Raw genomic sequence first — 21,115 nt, 5'->3', positions numbered from 1 at the left:
CTTTTTGTGAAGGCTGAGAAGTGCACTTTTCATGCCTCCTCCGTCACATTTCTCGGTTCTGTTATTTCCGCTGAAGGCATTAAGATGGATCCCGCTAAGGTCCAAGCTGTCATTGATTGGCCCGTCCCTAAGTCACGCGTCGAGCTGCAGCGCTTTCTCGGCTTCGCGAACTTCTATCGTCGTTTCATCCGTAATTTCGGTCAGGTGGCAGCTCCTCTCACAGCCCTTACTTCTGTCAAGACGTGCTTTAAGTGGTCCGTTTCCGCCCAGGGAGCTTTTGATCTCCTCAAGAATCGTTTTACATCCGCTCCTATCCTTGTTACACCTGACGTCTCTAGACAGTTCGTTGTCGAGGTTGACGCGTCAGAGGTGGGCGTGGGAGCCATCCTTTCTCAGCGCTCCCTCTCTGACGACAAGGTCCACCCATGCGCGTATTTTTCTCATCGCCTGTCGCCGTCGGAACGTAACTATGATGTGGGTAACCGCGAACTGCTCGCCATCCGGTTAGCCCTAGGCGAATGGCGACAGTGGTTGGAGGGGGCGACCGTTCCTTTTGTCGTTTGGACTGACCATAGGAACCTTGAGTACATCCGTTCTGCCAAACGACTTAATGCGCGTCAGGCGCGTTGGGCGCTGTTTTTCGCTCGTTTCGAGTTCGTGATTTCTTATCGTCCGGGCTCTAAGAACACCAAGCCTGATGCTTTGTCTCGTCTCTTCAGTTCTTCAGTAGCCTCCACTGACCCCGAGGGGATTCTCCCTGAGGGGCGTGTTGTCGGGTTGACTGTCTGGGGAATTGAGAGGCAGGTAAAACAAGCGCTCACTCACACTCCGTCGCCGCGCGCTTGTCCTAGGAACCTTCTTTTCGTTCCCGTTCCTACTCGTCTGGCCGTTCTTCAGTGGGCTCACTCTGCCAAGTTAGCCGGCCACCCTGGCGTTCGGGGTACGCTTGCTTCCATTCGCCAGCGTTTTTGGTGGCCCACCCGGGAGCATGACACGCGTTGTTTCGTGGCTGCTTGTTCGGTCTGCGCGCAGACTAAGTCCGGTAACTCTCCTCCTGCCGGCCGTCTCAGGCCGCTTCCTATTCCCTCTCGACCGTGGTCTCACATCGCCTTAGATTTTGTCACCGGACTGCCTTCGTCAGCGGGGAAGACTGTTATTCTTACGGTTGTCGATAGGTTCTCTAAGGCGGCTCATTTCATTCCCCTTGCTAAGCTTCCTTCTGCTAAAGAGACGGCACAAATCATCATCGAGAATGTTTTCAGAATTCATGGCCTTCCGTCAGACGTCGTTTCGGACAGAGGTCCGCAATTCACGTCTCAATTTTGGAGGGAGTTTTGCCGTTTGATTGGGGCTTCCGTCAGTCTCTCTTCCGGCTTTCACCCCCAGTCTAACGGTCAAGCAGAACGGGCCAATCAGACTATTGGTCGCATCTTACGCAGTCTTTCTTTTCGTAACCCTGCGTCTTGGTCAGAACAGCTCCCCTGGGCAGAATACGCCCACAACTCGCTTCCTTCGTCTGCGACCGGGCTATCTCCTTTTCAGAGTAGCCTCGGGTACCAGCCTCCGCTGTTCTCATCTCAGTTCGCCGAGTCCAGCGTCCCCTCCGCTCAGGCTTTTGTCCAACGTTGCGAGCGCACCTGGAAGAGGGTCAGGTCTGCACTTTGCCGTTATAGGACGCAGACTGTGAGGGCTGCTAATAAGCGTAGAACTAAGAGTCCTAGATATTGTCGCGGTCAGAGAGTTTGGCTCTCCACTCAGAACCTTCCCCTTAAGACGGCTTCTCGCAAGTTGACCCCGCGGTTCATTGGTCCGTTCCGTATTTCTCGGGTCATTAATCCTGTCGCAGTTCGACTTCTTCTTCCGCGATACCTTCGTCGCGTCCACCCGGTCTTCCATGTCTCCTGCATCAAGCCCGTCCTTCGCGCCCCCGCTCGTCTTCCCCCCCCCCCCCCCCCATCCTTGTCGAGGGCGCACCCATCTACAGGGTCCGTAGAATTTTGGACATGCGTCCTCGGGGCCGTGGTCACCAGTACCTCGTAGATTGGGAGGGGTACGGTCCTGAGGAGAGGAGTTGGGTTCCCTCTCGGGACGTGCTGGACCGTGCGCTGATCGAGGATTTCCTCCGTTGCCGCCAGGTTTCCTCCTCGAGTGCGCCAGGAGGCGCTCGGTGAGTGGGGGGGTACTGTCATGTAATGTCATGTTGTGTCTTTCTGTCCTTTCCTTTCACCCTGTCTCCCTCTGCTGGTCGTATTAGGTTACCTTTTCTCCCCCGCTTTCCCCCAGCTGTTCCTTGTCTCCTCCTAACTACCCATTCACCCCGTTTCCCACCTGTTCCCTTTTTCCCTCTGATTAGGTCCCTATATCTCTCTCTGTTTCTGCTCCTGTCTTTGTCGGATTCTTGTTTGTTGTGTTTCATGCCTGAGCCAGACTATCGTCATGTTTGCTGTAACCTTGTCCTGTCCTGTCGGAATCTGCCGGTCTATCTGAGCCTACCTATGTTTGGTTATTAAAGAAGCTCTGTTTAAGTTAGTTCGCTTTTGGGTCCTCATTCACTCACCATAACAGTTTCACTTATTTAATGGAACTTTTCTATTTTTTTGTGTCACACTACATAACTATTGTTCACCCCTTATTCTCGTTTCAGCCTCCTGGCAGAGGCAACCAGGTTTTTGGATAAAATGACCTCGTACTTGGTAGAGTTCACAATGCTGTTGAACTTAACCCTTTACACTCGGGAATTGGATACTCAATTGTGTTTTTTCCCATTACAGACCTGTTTTTAAGAAAATCAACTAAACGTCCCTTTTTCAGGACCCTGTCTTTCAAAGATAATTTGTAAAAATCCAAATAACTTCACAGATCTTCATTGTAAAGGGTTTAAACACTGTTTTCCATGCTTGTTCAATGAACCATAAACAATTAATGAACTTCCACCTGTGGAATGGTCATTAAGACACTAACAGCTTACAGACGGTAGGCAATTAAGGTCACAGTTATGACAATTTAGGACACTAAAGAGGCCTTTCTACTGCCTCTGAAAAACACCAAAAGAAAGATGCCCAGGGTCCATGCTCATCTGTGTGAACTTGCATTAGGCATGCTGTAAGGAGGCATGAGGACTGCAAATAAATTGCAATGTCCGTACTGTGAGACGCCTAAGACAGCGCTACAGGGAGACAGGATGGACAGCTGATCGTCCTCGCAGTGGCAGACCATGTGTAACAACACCAGCACAGGATCGGTACATCCGAACATCACACTTGCGGGACAGGTACAGGATGGCAACAACAATTGCCCGAGTTACACCAGGAACTCATAATCCCGACATCAGTGCTCAGACTGTCCACAATAGGCTGAGAGAGGCTGGGCTGAGGGCTTGCAGGCCTGTTGTAAGGCAGGTCCTCACCAGACATCACCGGCAACAACGTCGCCTATGGACACAAACCCACCGTCGCTGGACCTGAAAAGTGCTCTTCTCTGACGAGTCGCGGTATTGTCTCACCAGGGGTGATGGTCGGATTTGCATGTGTCGTTGAAGGAATGAGCGTTGCACCGAGGTCTGTACTCCGGAGCGGAATCGATTTGTAGGTTGAGGGTCCATCATGGTCTGGGGCAGTGTGTCACAGCATCATCGGACTGAGCTTGTTTTCATTGCAGGCAATCTCAAAGCTGTGTGTTACTGGGAAGACATCCTCCTCCCTCATGTGGTACCCTTCCTGCAGGCTCATCCTGACATGACCCTCCATCATGAAAATGCCACCAGCCATACTGCTCATTCTGTGCCAGCCATACTGCTCATTCCCCCCATAAATGTCCAGAAACTTGCAGGTGCCTTGGTGGAAGAGGGGAGTAACATCTCACAGCAAGACCTGCAATTCTGGTGCAGTCCATGAGGAGGAGATACACTGCAGTACTTAATGCAGCTGGTGGACACACCAGATACTGACTGTTACTTTTGATTTTGACCCCCTTTGTTCAGGGACACATTATTCCATTTCTGTTAGTCACATGTCTGTGGAACTTGTTCAGTTTATGTCTCAGTTGTTGAATCTTGTTATGTTCACACAAATATTTACACATGTTAAGTTTGCTGAAAATTAACGCAGGTGACAGTGAGGAGGTTTATTTTTTTGCTGAGTTTAGATGCACTGACCTTGTCTTTTTTTATATACATTTTATTTTTGCATTTTCCAATTAAGAACATGCAAAACAAAAATGAAAAAATATTAGCCAATATAATAGTGACAATAACAGACGAGAGTAAATTATATATTATTAATAAAAGTCATACTAAAACAAATTAGACATTGGACCATATGGTCACCTGCCGTAGGCAACATATTATACATATGTGAGGATTATATAGAGAGTCAATCAATGTGAGGGGAAATTCTCCATATAGTCAAAAGGTTGCCAAATTCTGCAAAATGTCTCTAACTCATTCTTCAAGCAGTAAGTGATTTTTCTCCAGTGGTATACAACTACTAACTTCTGATATCCACATTGCAACTGGCAGGGGGGGAATCCGATTTCCATTTGAAGGCAATACATTTCTTGGCAATCGCTAGCAACATTTCTGTTAGCTTCATAGTATGGCTTTGTCTAAGATTGGAGTTAGTAAAGTTACCCAGTAGACAGACCTCCGGGTCTAAAGGGAATGCAACCCCGTGAATTGAGGATATGGTATCGCATACCCCCTGCCAGAAACTGTGTAGTTTTGAACACTGCCAAGTGGAATGGAGGAGTGTTCCTTCATCTGAGCCACATCTAAAACATAGGGAGGAGATATCAGGGTTGAACTTGTGCAGTCTAGATGGGGTGATATAGAGCTGATGGAGGAAATTAAACTGGATCAGTCTGTATCTGGAGTTCAATGTGGATGTAACACCACCCCTGCATAGGTCACTCCGTAGTCCCTCAAGATTAATAACCAGATCTTTTTCCCATCTAAGTTGGGGTTTATCTAGCTCAGGCAGTGTTAGTCCTGACATAAGACCATCGTATACACGGGAAATGGTCTTGAACAGTGGTTGGTCTGCGTGGCAGAGTTGTTCAATAGGTGACATCTTAGGTAGGTTCCATTGTCCCTTGAGAGTCACCCTAATAAAATGTTGTAGTTGTAGGTAACTAAAGAAGTCCCTGTTAGGCAAGTGGTATTTCTGTTTCAGCTGATCAAAAGACATGAGAACTCCCTCCTCATAACAATGTTCCAGAAGAGTGAACCCCCCCTATCAGACCTATCAGAGGTCTAAAGTTACTATTCTGGAAAAACATAGAGATCAGTCTATTGTTTGTGATGGATGAATTTAGAATTAGTTGGGTAACATAAGTAATTAAGATGTCATATCTGCATAATATGCTTATGTGATATACTTGTTATTAGAATGCATCCCTTCAGACTCTGGTGTTGGCAGTTGCACTTCTTCCCTCAGCTGGGGCTCAGTCACCTGGGGCCCAGGGAGGGGAGAGGTCAGGCCTGTCTTTCACATGTCTCTGGTGCTATGCAGAATATCAGAAAGGGAAGAGGACAGGATGGAACATTGTCTTCATATGTGAATGTATCTGTTAAACCATGTGAAGGGATGGCGTGATTAATGGGGAACTAATTACTTGTCTCCACAATGTCTATGCGCCAGTCACTCCCTCCTTTTCCCATTGGGGGGAGGTGTATGGCAGTGTCTGGAACCATTGTATGTCCTCTCTGATGTTGCACTTCTCCTGGGATAGTGTATGACCTAGAGGCTCACCCCCCTCAGTGAGCTTGTCCAGGAGTGGGCTCAAGGGGGGGTTTACTTGAGATGGGGTATCTAGAGTTGACAATTGAGTTATGCCGTTGGATGAGGTAATGGTTCTGTGCTATGAAGTACCAGGAACGAGATTAGAACCTCGTCTTAGGGGCCAAACTGAACGATAATTTATAGCAAATGTTATCTGGCTAAGGGATACTCCTTTCTCAATTATAAAGTCCCTTTGTGAACTGTTCCTAAGATCTGTGATTCGTTAAGTAGGTTGAGGGGGGTGTATCTTGGCTATAAAATATCTTTGTACTTTTCTGTTGTGACTTTCAATGGTTCATTAGAGATGGTGCATCATTGAAAGTCAAATGTTATTGCAAAGCTCTTATTATTATTAAAGATGGTAGTTTAAGATTAAGTATAACTCTGACTGGTGTGGGAAGTTTAACACTCCTCATTTGGTAATGCAGAAATATGCCACCACATATTCCATAGAGGGGTTTTAGGGGAAATAAATCCCTCTCGTCTGAACAGCTCATGCAGTTTGCACCATGCCAGGACAGAATGTATGATTAAAGGGTTGTCTGTGATGGTTTTTATAGATTTCCTGTCTCATTTGTAAAACAATTCTGCCCCAGTGTCATCATTTACCTCAACATTTTCAACATTCAACCATGAGGGAGAAGGACCATTGTCAAACCTCTTAGCTAGAAATCTAGACTGCGCAGCCCAGTAATACATTCTAAAATTGGGGAGGTTTAAGCCCCCTTGACCGTAATCAAGGGTCAGTTTATCCAGGCCAACCCTAGGGGTTTTGCCGTGCCAGATAAACCATCTGGTCAGCTTGTCGAGAGGAAAAGAATCCTGCGGGCACAGGGATAGGGAGAGATTGAAACAAATATAGAAATCTGGGCAGGCATTCATTTTAATTACATTGATTCTACCCAGTAGAGTGAGAGGCAAGTCCATCCATTTACACAGGTCACCCTCCACCTTTTGCAACAAGCTGGCCAGATTGAGTTTATAGGGGTTCTTCAGGTTACCATCCACCATTATGCCAAAATATGTGAAGCCCATAGGTGACCATCTAAAAGGAAACTTATGCTTGATGGTCAAAGACAGACAACGGTAAGATTATTATGTTTTATCAAAATTGACCTTACATCCAGAGAGAGAACTGTAATACGTTCTGTAAGTGAGAGAGGGAATGTTCTGGGTTCGTTAGAAAGAAGATGCGGTCGTCCGCAAAAAGTGATAACTTATGGGTATGGGGGTCTGTCTCATGTAAATCAGGGCACGTTCTGATAGCCTCAGCCAACGGTTCGAGGGCGAAGAGGTAGGGGATAATTGGGCAACCTTGTCTGTTCCCCCAAAAGAGGGAGGGGGGGGGGAATCCCAGCTTTAGGAGATTTGTGGAGTGATTTTTATCAAATTTACAAACACGGTACCTAAACCAAGACACGAAAGACACAAAACAATGGTCAGTCAACCCTATCAAAGGCTTTTCCGGCGTCGAGGGAGACTGCGACTGTAATTTGTTTTTTGTTAGCAAGGTGAATTATATCAAAGGACCGTCTAAGATTATTGGAGGACAATCTATTAATTATGAAGCCAGTCTGATCTGGGTTGACCAACGGGAAGACATAACTCCAGTCTCTTAGATAGCATCTTGGTGACCATTTACAATCTGTGTTAAGGAGAGAGATTGGTCTATAGGAGGCACACTTTAGCAGGTTTTTCCCTTTCTTGTGAATTACTGTAATCACTGCTTGAGAGAGAGACTCTGGAAAGCAGTTGTCCTCCCCGTTTTTTTTAAGTACATCCATAAGGTAGGGTAACAACAGCTCCCCAAATTCTTTATAGAACCCTGGAGGGAAGCCATCCTCCCCAGGAGATTTATTAGAAGGTAAGAATTTAAAGTCCTCCAACAATTCAGAGACTGAGAATTGTTCACTCAGGCGCTCTGTCTTCCTCTGACAGGCATGGGAGGTTGAGAGAGGAGAGAAAAGAGTCAATCTCTGATAGATCATCGCTTGATTGGGAAGTGTAGAGGTCTTTGTAATATTTCTTAAAAGTATAATTAATTTCATGAGGGTGAAAACATATCCCATTAGTAAGAATGTCTATAGCAATAACTGTCATCTTACTTTCCTCTTGTCACACCCTGGTCTTAGTATTTTGTGTTTTCTTTATTATTTTGGTCAGGCCAGGGTGTGACATGGGTTATTTATGTGGTGTGTTTTGTCTAGGGGTTTTTTGTAGGTTATGGGATTGTGGTTAGTGGGGTTGTCTAGAAAAGTCTATGGTTGCCTGGAGTGGTTCTCAATCAGAGGCAGGTGATTATCGTTGTCTCTGATTGGGAACCATATTTAGGCAGCCATATTCTGTGTTTCGTGGGTGATTGTTCCTGTCTCTGTGTTTGTTTGCACCAGATAGGCTGTTTAGGTTTTTTCACGGTTATTGTTGTTGTATACTGTTCGTGTTTTCATCTTTATGAAACATGTATACAAATAACCACGCTGCATTTTGGTCCGATTCCTGCTACACCTCCTCTTCAGAGGAAGAGGAGAAAGAAAACCGTTACATCTCTGCTTTCAGTTGCCATGCCAAGACTTTTTGTGCTTTCTCTCCAAGCTCGTAGTAATGCTGTTTTGATTTAGTGATTTAGCCCTATCAGCTTGATAAGTGTTCAGGCTATTATATTTCACTTTTTTTTACTTACCAAAAGCCTGTATAGGTCTTTAGTCGGGCCGCTTTTGTAGGTTCTCTGTAGCTCTGAGATTTCAGATTCAATGACATTCAGTTCCGCACCGTGTTCTCTCTTCAGCCCTTTAGTATAGGAAATGATCTGTCCCCTCAGATAGGCCTTCAATGTGTCCCAAAGAATGAAAGTGTCAAGAGCGGAGGGTTTGTTTGTCAAAGTAAAAATATTGATCTGCTCTTTGATGAATGCACAAAATTCAGGTTGCTTTAGGAGTGTAGAATTTAGTCTCCATCTATATGCTCCATTTACCTTGGTAGGTATGGAGATTGATAATACCAGAGGAGAATGGTCACTAAGCAATCTGTGGAGGCACTCTAACACTCTATGAAACAGTTGGGTCGATAGTAAAAAGATGTGTGGGTGTGAATTAAAAAGAGTAGTCCCTATCCTGTGGGTGCATCTGTCTCCAGATGTCTAGTAAATTGAGATCCTTCATGAATGACATGGTGAGGTTGCCAGCTTTGGTAAGAAGGGAGGGTTCATCAGAGGACCTATCAAGAACTGTATCTAAACAAAAATTTAAATCTCCTCCAGCCAGTATCTGGTGAATATTGACTGTACCAAAATATACACTCCTGTAAATGTAAGTTAGTTGAACATTTACAAATCAATTGTAGTGACCTGATAGCAGGGTAAACAGATCCAGATTCCAAGATGATATCAGCAGTTCAGTCCCAGGACAGCACGGATAAGAAAAATAAACTGCATCTTATCCCACAGAAATACCATCCTGAATCGAACCCTGGTTCAGTTCTTTGAGAAAAGTGAACTCTTCTCCCGGTGTGTTGAAGAGATGGCTTCGGCCTTTGTACTGAACTTTCATCCGCGCAGGGTGGATGAGGTAGCCGGTGAAGTTCTTCTCCTTCAGTGCTTTGGCGGCAGGGCTGACCTGCTTGCGACGTCCAGCGAGAACCTCATATCTGGGACAGGCTGACCCTCTTGCAAGTTGCAGTATCTTCTCCCTGTCCTGGAAACGGAGGAACCTGATCAGGATGGCCCGTGGGGGCTCATCTGGCTGGTGTTTTGGTGTTGATGTTCTGTGGTGAAGTTGATTTATGCCCAGGACATCAGGGATCCATTGAGTGAAGAAACGGATCGGGTCACTGCCCTCGCTGTCCTCTTTCAATCCCACCACACAGATATTGCTCTGGTTCTCCGTCTGGTCTACCTTGTTTTTGAGATGGGCATTGTCCTTCTGCAGCTGTATCAGAACCTGGTCATGTCGAGTGACTGTATCTTCAACTGTGTTGATGTGCAACTCCGCCTCAGACATTCTCAAAGGGAGATCATTCAAGGAGGATTTCAGGTCGTCAATGGCAGAATGGAGTTCAGCCAATTTCTTGTCAATTTTCAGAGAAAGACCTTTGTTGCCATCTTGAATTTCCCGGAGGAGAGTAGCAAGCAAGCAGACCGAGCAACAGTCTGGAACTGTCATCTGAGTTATGAGGGCTAATGCTAATCTTGCTAGCTGTGGCATTATCGTTATCTTGGGAATCAACTAATTTTGTTATCGTCCATGGCTCTTTGGGATTGTAAGTACTTGACAATTTATCAGCCGATGTTAGAATATTTTTTCAACATTGTAATTTAGGTAATAATAGAATAACTTTGAAGAATTTGGTTTGTCAATGTCTGCTCAGCTCTGCGGCATCACGTGCTCCCCTGTCTGATGCTTTTAAGTGCATTGTTTATATGAAATTAAGACGCACACATGACAGGGGGGAGTCCGACTGCAACTGACTTGATCCCCTGAGATTTCTTGTATCTCCTAAATATAGGACACTTCAAAACCTTATAACGGTCAGTAAGCACTAAACCCGCTCATAGAAGAATAAGGGAGGGTACGTACAGTATAAGGGAGGGTACGTACAGTATAAGGGAGGGTACGTACAGTATAAGGGAGGGTACGTACAGTATAAGGGAGGGTACGTACAGTATAAGGGAGGGTACGTACAGTATAAGGGAGGGTACGTACAGTATAAGGGAGGGTACGCACAGTATGGCATAAGGTAGTTTTAAATTAAACAAATAACCGATGGCATACAAAATCAAACTCCCCCAAAAACTACTGAATTAGAGAGGTGTGGGGGGCTGACTTAATTGACATAATAGCCTAACAAAAAGTTGTCCTTCAGAAGGATTATCCCAATCGGTCTGAATGCTTTTTTAAATCCTCCATATACACAGGGTTGGGTAGGTTACTTTCTAAATGTAATCGGTTAGTTACCTGTCAAATTACAATCAGTAAAGTAATTTTTGGATTACCAAAAGTCTCACTTAATCTGATTACATTCCGTAATGTTTAAATTACTGGTGCGTAGGCCGTCATTGTAAATAAAATAACAATTCTTAACTGACTTGCCTAGTTAAATAAAGGTGCATTTTTTTTGGTTACTTTCCCCTTAAGAGGCATTAGTAGAAGACAAAAATGACATCTATTGCAGGATAAATTAATGTTAAAGTTGGCTGGCCAAATATGGATATTACATTTTACTTTATGGGTTGGTTATGTAGGCTTCTTCTAACCCATCGCTTTCTACTACATACGATTAAATTATATCTTTACATAAATCTCAGAATTCCAGTCATTCCAATAAATTTATACCCTTTGACCTTCAAGAATAGGACTTGGAAATATGGAAATATAGATTAGCCAAATTGTTTAACCTGAGCATGACCCCAAAACTAAGGACTTATTAGCCAGCCCTACTCTGTCGTTATGATTTTGTTGTCATGGAGGACTGATTGGGCTCATTTGATTTGAGTTGAGAAGTAAATGCTGCAGTCATGGAATGGCATACTTTGAGCACTACTGAAAGTGCTATTTTCATGTGAAAAATTAATGCCATACGCTACATTTGCTATAAGCCTATTGTTTACATTTTTGATAGTGACACTTTATTTTGATGCAGCTGTTTTAAAAGGCAAATCCACAGATGAAACAATAACAAAATGGTCGCCCCGCCTCTGTTTTGGTAAAAAAAAACTGAGGGATGGGCCTGGAGAAATATAACCACTCTCAGATGAATAGACAGAGCTATGGATGCAAGGACTGACCAGTCATGGTATAACAATTATTCATGGAGTTGGACAGTTGTCATGACGTTGCCCTCTTTGGGTACAGCAAGCCCCATCCCCCTCTCCCTGCCTCCTTCAACTAGGCTGCTGTGGTCAGAGAGGTCGTAGATTCCAGGAAGATCCTGCCTCATGCCCACACAGTATAGAGACAGAGCGAAGTTTCAGAGAACAAAGGAATTTCTTCCACCTCACAGAACTTGAGGTCCGAACAACATTTATGTTCCGGAGAAGGTTTATAAGATCGGTGAAGAATCCAGCTTCGAACTGGTCCGTTTGTTACATTTTGGTGAAGCTCATGGGAGACGGTGCGGCCACAAACGCTGTTTAATGAAGGAAACTCCCTTTTTAGTTTAACTAAATCAGAGGACCGCCCATGATCCCAGTTAGGGTCGGGCATCTTGGGACAGGCCCTTTTCTGAAACTCCTGAATAAAACCCCAACTTTGAGAAATTCTCACTAGACCATGTTTTTCTCCATTACAAGAGGACAAAGGTTACAGACCATGTTTTCTCTCAATCACGAGAGGACAAAGGTTGCAGACCATTGCTGAATCTTTTAACCATACCACGTGGTAAAACTCTTAGACTATCGATACCGACAGAATAAGAACAAGTCTTTGATATTAATTACTAGTCTGCAGCTAGGAATTCGGTATCATTAAACGCGAAGAACGTCAACTGCCGAAACAGCCATTCTATAACGAAATGAATGAATATCACTCTGAATAATCCACTCTAACCACGACAGAGAGCGAGGACAGAAACTCTCAGACAGAAACTAACTTTTCAACAGCGATCAAGACGACACACTGAGTGTAAATATAAATATTGATTGCAATTTTTCCTGAATGAGTTCATGTTGTTGGGGATGAATCAGAATTAGTTGGGGAACATAGATAAATAAGATTAAATTACATAATAATGCTTATGTGAGATATTTGTCATTAGAATGTATCTCTTAGGGTTGCAGTTGCATTTTTCCTTTCTTCACTAGGGGAAAGTCACTTGGGGAGAGGTCAGGCTTGTCTTTTATATGTCTGGTAATATGCAGAAGTCAGAATTGAACAGTGTCTTCCATTATATCTGCCTCTAGTGACTCCCCATCCCGCATGTGGGAGCGTAATCATCGACTGACACTATAACGCAACGGACATAAATATTCCTAGAAAATATTCCTATTCATGAAAATCACAAGTGAAATATCCTGTCATCTCAGATTTTCTAAATATGCTTTACAGCTAAAGCTAGACAAGCATTTGTGTAAGTTTATCGATAGCCTAGCATAGCATTTTGTCCAGCTAGCAGCAGGTAACTTGGTCACGGAAATCAGAAAAGCAATCAAATTAAATCGTTTTCCTTTGATGAACTTCAGATGTTTTCACTCACGAGACTCCCAGTTAGATAGCTAATGTTCCTTTTTCCAAAAAATATTATTTTTGTAGATGTTTATTCTTCAGGTTTGGCTGAGAAATCGCCCGGAAATTGCAGTCACGAAAACGCCGAAAAATATTCCAAATTAGCTCCATAATATCGACAGAAACATGGCAAACGTTGTTTATCCTTTTACGGCTGCGGTCCCTGTACAGGGACCAAAATCAGCGGAAATTTCAGAGCGCCAACTGTAGTACTCGATAAAACTCAAACTTTCATTAAAACACACATGCAGGGTACTCAATTAAAGCTACACTCATTGTGAATCTAGCCAACATGTCAGATTTGTAAAATGCTTTTCGGCGAAAGCATGAGAAGCTATTATCTGATAGCATGCACCCCCCCCCCCCCCCGAAATACCTAAACGAGACGTAAACAAAAGAATTAGCGTAGCCGGCGCTACACAAAACGCAGAAATAAAATATAAAACATTCATTACCTTTGACGAGCTTCTTTGTTGGCACTCCTATATGTCCCATAAACATCACAATTGGGTCTTTTTCCCGATTAAATCCGTCATTGTATACCCAAAATGTCCATTTATGAAGCCCGTCTGATCCAGGAAAAAGCACCTTTCCAAAACGCAACGTCATTTTTTTAAATTAAAAAAGTTGCCTATAAACTTTTACAAAACACTTCAAACTACTTTTGTAAACCAACTTTAGGTATTAATAAACGTTAATAATCGATAAAATTGATCACGGGGCGATCTGTATTCGATAGCAGCAAGTCTTGAAATCATCGTTCATATTTTCCCTTTCATAACTTCCTTCGGTGTACCCCAAAACAGGAAGTGCCTATTCGTCATCACACCAAGGATAAACTACCAATGAAATGCCAGTACTGGCGACATCGTGTGGAAGCTGTAGGCATTGTAAACGGGACTCTATCTATTTTCCCTTGCCGTAGACAATACATAGACTGGCGGATGGATATTTTTTTTTTTTTTTTTTTTGTGAACAGTTTTCCTTGGGATTTTTACTCCTAAACACGTTCTGTTATAGCCACAGACATGATTTAACCAGTTTTAGAGACTTCAGAGTGTTTTCTATCTACACATACTAATCATATGCATAAACTATATTCCTGGCATGAGTAGCAGGACGTTGAAATTTTGCACGATTTTTAACAAAAAGCTGCGAAAATTCGCAGCATCCCTAACAGGTTATAATCAATCCTCAAGGTGTTTTTCAAATATCTATTCGATAATATATCCACCGGGACAATTCGTTTTTCAGTAGGACCGATTGGAATAATGGCTACCTCTGTATTTTACACGAGAATCACTCTGGGAGCATCAGGTGACCACTTGCGTAATGTAGCTGCTTACGGGTATTCTTCAACATAAATGCGTAAAACTACGTCACACCTTGGGGAATACGGAGAAAAAGTAATCTGGTTGAGGGCACATTCCCCTGTCATTTCTTGTAACCATTTTTACTTTGTTTGTTTGTTTATGCATTTCTGTGAATTACTTAGTTAGTAAATAAATTATTTAAGACAATTGATGTATGGATGACTCATAGTGAAGACTGGGTTCGTGTAGATAACCAACCATTTACGACATTTGGAATGAGACTAACGTGAGGTAAATAATTCATTAATTCGAAGACTAATTGATCAGATATAAAATATCTGAAAAGTTTTTAGGAAATTATAACTTTGTAATCTGAATATTTTCCTTGGTGCCCCGACTGCCTAGTTAATTACAGTTACATGATTAATCAGTTTAATCGTGTAATACTAATTACAGAGAATCTTTGATAAAAACTACATGTTTTCATTTAATGATAGTAAAGACACAACACAGTTGAACTAAGCTCATGAGTCATTTATAAGTTGTATTTGTCAAGAATTAATGGATATATAATTTATAAATCCAAAAATTGATTTAGAATCTACAGATTGCCCCTTTGAACTCTATCAAAAGTTTGAGCATGTGTCCGTTAGGCCTATGGATTTTTTTTGTCAAATACACAAATTACTTTAAAATCCCTGCAAATGACCTTGATCCATGCTGACATATCAAAACATACAAAAAAAACAAGTATTTAAATTTTGGGACTGTTCAAGTTCAGTTTGGGATATTTTTAAATTACACTTCGGGAAGGTACCGGGACAGTGAGGAGGAAAAAGTTAGTCGAGATCTCTGCCCAGCAGACCAGAAACCGTTGTGTTCAATGTCACCACTAGAGGGACACAGCCTGGTGGGAAATGTACTTTTTGGTCCACCAGCCAATGTGGCAGGTAGATAAAACCACTCAGATTTGTTACCGTACAAAACATTACAAAAAAAGCAGATGAGCTTTCTGTTTCAAAACAACTAAATGTATTACTAGTACAAATGGGTTATACATCTTAATTTCATTTTATTATAGTGACATGCGACTTTTAACCAATGATTTTATGTGCTTTTTACATTTACTGAATTTTTCACTGCATTTGGTAACAAAATCTGAAAATACTCTGGATACATTCAGTAACATAAGAATATTATTGTAAATTGGGTTCGGTGCAACAAGACAAAATGACAAGGGTTTGAGTGAGAGGTCTAATTGCTGTTTCCTAGTGGCAACACTTCTCAAATGTGCACAGTTCCTTAGTAATATTAATGCACTTTTATGACTAATCTGACTCATCTGTGAGTCCAAATGTGCACAGTTCCTTAGTAATATTAATGCACTTTTATGACTAATCTGACTCATCTGTGAGTCCAAATGTGCACAGTTCCTTAGTAATATTAATGCACTTTTATGACTAATCTGACTCATCTGTGAGTCCAAATGTGCACTTCACATGTCCATATCATTAAACTAATGTCCACGTTTATTAATGCTGTTTGCAGTGGACCATGCATATGAAGGTGTTTTTTTTAGGTCCCCTATCTGGTCCGTTGAGGAACTAGAGCAAACACACTTCTGGTTGTTTTGTTTGGAACACACACTTTACACACTAACTGTTTACGCAATTCAAAAACAGCCCATTATAGATTACAATCTGGGTCAGGTGGGCATCATTTAAAATCCTATCCCTTTGCCAACATGTCAAGCTAGATGATAAAAAAGTTGCCCAATTAGCGGGAGGGAATGGGCAACTTCTTGTCGTGCTGGTGTTCAGAATGGCTGACAGTTATGGTGGAAAAATTACAAGACTATATTCTATACTGCTTATGCATTTAATGATCGGACCAGTACTTTTCTATTCTGACTGCCTGCCTGAGTCATATCTCTGGCCTTTACATCCCAAATCGTCTGTTGGCCTAAATCTTGAGATAAGGCTACATGCCGCCTTTCTGTATATTGGGGGCGGTAGGTAGCCTAGTGGTTAGTGCGTTGGACTTGTAACCGAAAAGTCGCAAGAACGAATCCCCGAGCTGACAAGGTAAAAATCTGTTGTTCTGCCCCTGAACAAGTCAGTTAACCCACTGTTCCTAGGCCATCGTTGAAAATAAGAAGTTGTTCTTAACTGACTTGCCTAGTTAAATAAAGGTCAAATAAATACAGAGGGTGCAGTGGTGTGGAAAGGTACAAGAAGAAGATAACCATTGTATAGCAACAGCAATACACTTTCACGCTGACTGCTACGTAGACAAAGAGGTTGTATAATTTTATAAAAGCAGAGACCCAAATTGTTCGTTGGGCTCTTAACTCTGCACCATTGGGTGATTGGTAACAGCTTCAGAATCGCAATTCTTATAATACAAGTTGTTTGTTGAGTCTTTTGAGTCTTTTGATTAGAATCTCCACAACAGTCAAAACCCATACAGAGCTGTAAAGAGGAGACCCTGAGCTCTGTCATGTAGCCTATAGCATGTTACTGTACAGACACTGCCTTCCAATTTAGGTGCTTGTCAGTGCCCAAATCTTCCATTTTCAGTTGCCTTCAATTTAGATAGAGTCATTGAGTGTGAAGGGCTAGGCAATAATGTATGTGAGTACTGAGTGTAAAGGGTTAGGCAACAATGCCTGATGGGCAGTAGTGTATGGTCTGAGCAGTACACTTGAATAACAGTTAGAAACTGTTTAAATAATAGACATGTATAAAAGCACAATAGTAGTACTCACTTGGATGATCACTTCTTGCCATTCTGTTCATCTTCTTCCTTGCGTTTGCAATTCAAATAGCTGCAGTCTATAGTTTACCAGCTCAAGTGGTTTTTCTGTAACTCTTGAAATGGCTGCACTCTATAGTTAATATTGGCTACTTCTACAGGTGTGGCCCGAAGTACAGCCTATTGTTTATGTAATATTTGGTTCTCTGATTGGCTACCCTACTTCAACAGGTGTGGCCTGAAGTACATAATCTTGTTTGTAATATTCAGTTCTCTTATTGGCTACCCTACTTCTACAGGTGTGGCTTGAACAGTGAACACTGTAACTGGTTATGATGTAATGATTTAATATATTCTAGACAGTCCTTCTCATAATGAGGTGCATTTCCAGTAAAGGGTGTGACAATGTAGCTTTGGTTCCAGTCTGTTGAGCTAACATTATGTATTAATGGGTGGGTCTAATCCTGAATGCTGATTTATTAAAACCAATTCCACGTGTTACCACCGGCAAAATCTGTGACATTCAAATTCCTTTTTACTCTGTTCCATCTGACTGTCACATCAGCCCAGCCAAGCAATTAGTAAACTGCTGTGCAGAGTATTGATTTAATGACTTCATCTGTTCTAGACAGTCCTTCTCATAAGGAGGTGCATTTCCAGTAAAGGGTGTGACAATGTTGCTTTGGTACCAGTCTGTTGAACTAACATTGTGCTCTTGTGGGGGGAAAAAAGTTATGCAAATACATTTGCTTAGAAACCAAATATACTTCTCTTATTGGCAAAGAAACTCAACAGGTATAATACTATAATAATATAATATATATAATAATATGAATGTACAAATTGTTCAAACAGATCCACAAGGTAGATGGAGTCATTGAGCCAAAATGTTTAACATATTCCAATCTATTCGGTCCAAATAATGATGATCCACGCTTCTTTGAAAATAATTGTAATAATTGATCAAGTCTACCGGCAATACAAGACTCTATTATTATAGTGGGAGATAATAATTCTGTGTTTAGATATACATGACGGAGGTTTAATTAAGCTTGTCGTCTTGACTACTTTCTTATGTCATTCTCGCTGGCACCAACATTTGTACTGATAAGGGACAGAATGCGGTCGGACCGTCAAACAATCGACATATACATTACTCTTACAGAATTTACATGTGAGTGAGGATATTGGACATTTTATCAAAGCCTATTGGATGATAACATGTTTTTAACCAGGACAGAATAATTCATAACTGACTTTTCCGACATAACATGGGTACAGCAGATCCCCTTATTGCATGGGACACTTGCCCTGGTAGTGCTCTAGGGTCCTGGTAGAAAGTAGTTTTATTAATAGAATATTAATGACTCATCCTACATGTGACTCATCCTACATGTGCTGATGTGTCTTTAGAAACATGATCTTTTACCATGTCTATTATTATCCAATGGAACGATGATGAACTAGTTCTGCATGTTACCACATGTCCATTATTATCCAATGGAATGATGATGAACTAGTTCAGCATGTTTCCAAACAGGGAAAGAGAAACCGTAAATAACTGCCATGATTAAAACAGTCATGAGATGTTCAGGGGTTATTTCAGGTCAGACTCACTAGATGGTGACTATAGTAGCTGCTGTTATTTGTCCTGTTTCACACTTGTACATGTGTTTCTCACATATCCCAACACCCACAGAGAGCTGGGGTCTTTAGACAGGGACAGACATTATCAACACCCACAGAGAGCTGGGGTCTTTAGACAGGGTCAGACATTATCAACACCCGCAGAGAGCTGGGGTCTTTAGACCGGGTCAGACATTATCAACACCCACAGAGAGCTGGGGTCTTTAGACCGGGTCAGACATTATCAACACCCACAGAGAGCTGGAGTCTTTAGACAGGGTCAGACATTATCAACAACATCCCTGGAGCCATTGAGGTTAAATGCCTTGCTCAAGGGCACACGGACAAATGTTTCACCTTGTCTGCTCCTAGAGTTGAACTAGCGACCTTTCGGTTACGAATGCCAGTCTGTGTGTCTATACAGTATTGGATTGAATCTCAGTCTGTGTGTGTCTATACGGTTGACCATAATTTCTCATGTTGATAGTGGAGTCTCTTCTAGTTCTAAAACACAGTTTTCTCTTTTCAAAACTGGTTGAATGGCTATTTAACCCTGTAACCCAGCAACAAGTCTGGCTGATACTAAGTCTGGCTGCTCAAAGTCCTGCTGACTTCGGTCTTGAAAGGCTATTTTGATGTTGTCGGTATGATGACAAGGCACATACAAATACCTCTTTGTAATTGTTAAAGTAATGTTCTTTTCCCAAGTACAGTAGAAATACAGTAATGAGGTACAGTAGAAATACAGTAATGAATTACAGTAGAAATACAGTAATGAAGTACAGCAGAAATACAGTAATGAAGTACAGCAGAAATACAGTAATGAAGTACAGCAGAAATACAGTAATGAAGTACAGTAGAAATACAGTAATGAATTACAGTAGAAATACAGTAATGAGGTACAGTAGAAATACAGTAATGAATTACAGTAGAAATACAGTAATGAATTACAGTAGAAATACAGTAATGAATTACAGTAGAAGTACAGTTGTGACGTACAGTCCATTACAACATTACTCACTGTGTTAATCATGTGGTGTTTAACACTAGAGGGAGTACACACACCAGGGAGGGAGGGTAGATAGAGGAAAGAGGGAGAACACAGACCAGGGAGGGAGGGTAGAGGGAGAACACAGACCAGGGAGGAAGGGTAGAGAGAGAACACAGACCAAGGAGGGAGGGTAGAGGGAGAACACACACCAGGGAGGCAGGGTAGAGGGAGAACACACACCAGGGAGGGAGGGTAGAGGGAGAACACACACCAGGGAGGGAGGGTAGAGGGAGAACACAGACCAGGGAGGGAGGGTAGAGAGAGGGTAGAGGGAGAACACATACCAGGGAGGGAGGGTAGAGAGGCTAGAGGGAGAACACAGACCAGGGAGGGAGGGTAGAGAAAGGGTAGAGGGAGAACACAGACCAGGGAGGGAGGATAGAGGGAGAACACAGACCAGGGAGGAAGGCTAGAGGGAGAACACAGACCAGGGAGGAAGGATAGAGGGAGAACACAGACCAGGGAGGAAGGCTAGAGGGAGAACACAGACCAGGGAGGGAGGGTAGAGAGAGCACACAGACCAGAAAGGGAGGGTAGAGAGGCTAGAGAGAGCACACAGACCAGAAAGAGAGGGTAGAGAGATACTAGAGAGAGAACACAGACCAGAAAGGGAGGGTAGAGAGAGAACACAGACCAGGGAGGGAAGGTAGATACATCAATACTGTAGATATCTAGATACCTAGAATCTCTTTACCCATTCTAACTTATTAACTATCTCTGAGTTAATGAAACATGATTTCAGATTTTTTCTGTCTGTTTGTTCTTGTTGAATTATAAATGTCATCCTACAGTATGTTATTATCCCTAAGACTCTGAATAATAAACATGGTAAATAACTGATAATATTAGAAAGTGATGAACAATCCCTGATGGTTGTCATTGTACATAATTAATCTACTGCTACAAACACTGATGGTTGTCATTGTACAGTATTAAGATATTCTACTGCTACTACTTGACATTAAGATGAGGAAGAGAGTGGTACTTCACACTCCCTCCTCTTCCTCATTTAATCGGAGTCGTCTAAATGTTCAGCTACTTCATTTGCAAATACAGCAGCTCCAACTGGAATTGCTAATGGTCCTGCTACCACCGCTGTGAAAACAGTTGCTAACAATCCCAATAAGCCATTTGACGACGACTTCCTCGTCCTCTGCTGTCTCATCCTCTCCGCCTCTCTCGCCTTTGCTACCTGTTTTCTGATCTCCTCCTCATGTTTCTTCTTATCCTCCTTTCTCTTCTCCTCCTCCTGTCTCTTCCTCTCCTCCTCTCTCACCTTCTCTACCCATTTTCTGATCTCCTCCTCTTGTTTCTTCTTCTCCTCCTGTCTCTTCCTCTCCACCTCTCTCGCCTTCTCTTCCCGTTTTCTGATCTCCTCCT

The 21,115-nt window shown here is 42.5% G+C and overlaps 2 protein-coding genes across 3 annotated transcripts in view; both read right to left on the bottom strand.

Annotated features, from left to right (window-relative positions):
* LOC110485442 (GTPase IMAP family member 4) overlaps nt 1-19,883 on the bottom strand; it is a 29,173-nt gene extending 9,290 nt beyond the window's left edge. For both annotated transcript variants that reach the window (XM_036948951.1, XM_036948950.1), the window contains exon 1: nt 17,072-19,883. In XM_036948951.1, coding sequence (XP_036804846.1) covers nt 17,072-17,102 — 31 coding nt within the window. In that variant the 5' untranslated portion in view covers nt 17,103-19,883. The remainder of the gene's footprint in view (nt 1-17,071) is intronic.
* A 378-nt stretch (nt 19,884-20,261) lies between these two features.
* Nucleotides 20,262-21,115, bottom strand: part of LOC110516761 (GTPase IMAP family member 7-like) — a 9,896-nt gene continuing 9,042 nt past the window's right edge. Inside the window, exon 3 of the mRNA XM_036948944.1 lies at nt 20,262-21,115. This exon is cut by the window's right edge and continues 687 nt beyond it. Coding sequence (XP_036804839.1) covers nt 20,745-21,115 — 371 coding nt within the window. The 3' untranslated portion in view covers nt 20,262-20,744.

The sequence above is a fragment of the Oncorhynchus mykiss genome, chromosome 17 (assembly GCF_013265735.2).
Source record: "Oncorhynchus mykiss isolate Arlee chromosome 17, USDA_OmykA_1.1, whole genome shotgun sequence".
In the NCBI taxonomy this organism is placed as follows: Eukaryota; Metazoa; Chordata; class Actinopteri; order Salmoniformes; family Salmonidae; genus Oncorhynchus; species Oncorhynchus mykiss.
This window is presented reverse-complemented; position numbering and strand designations above follow the sequence as displayed.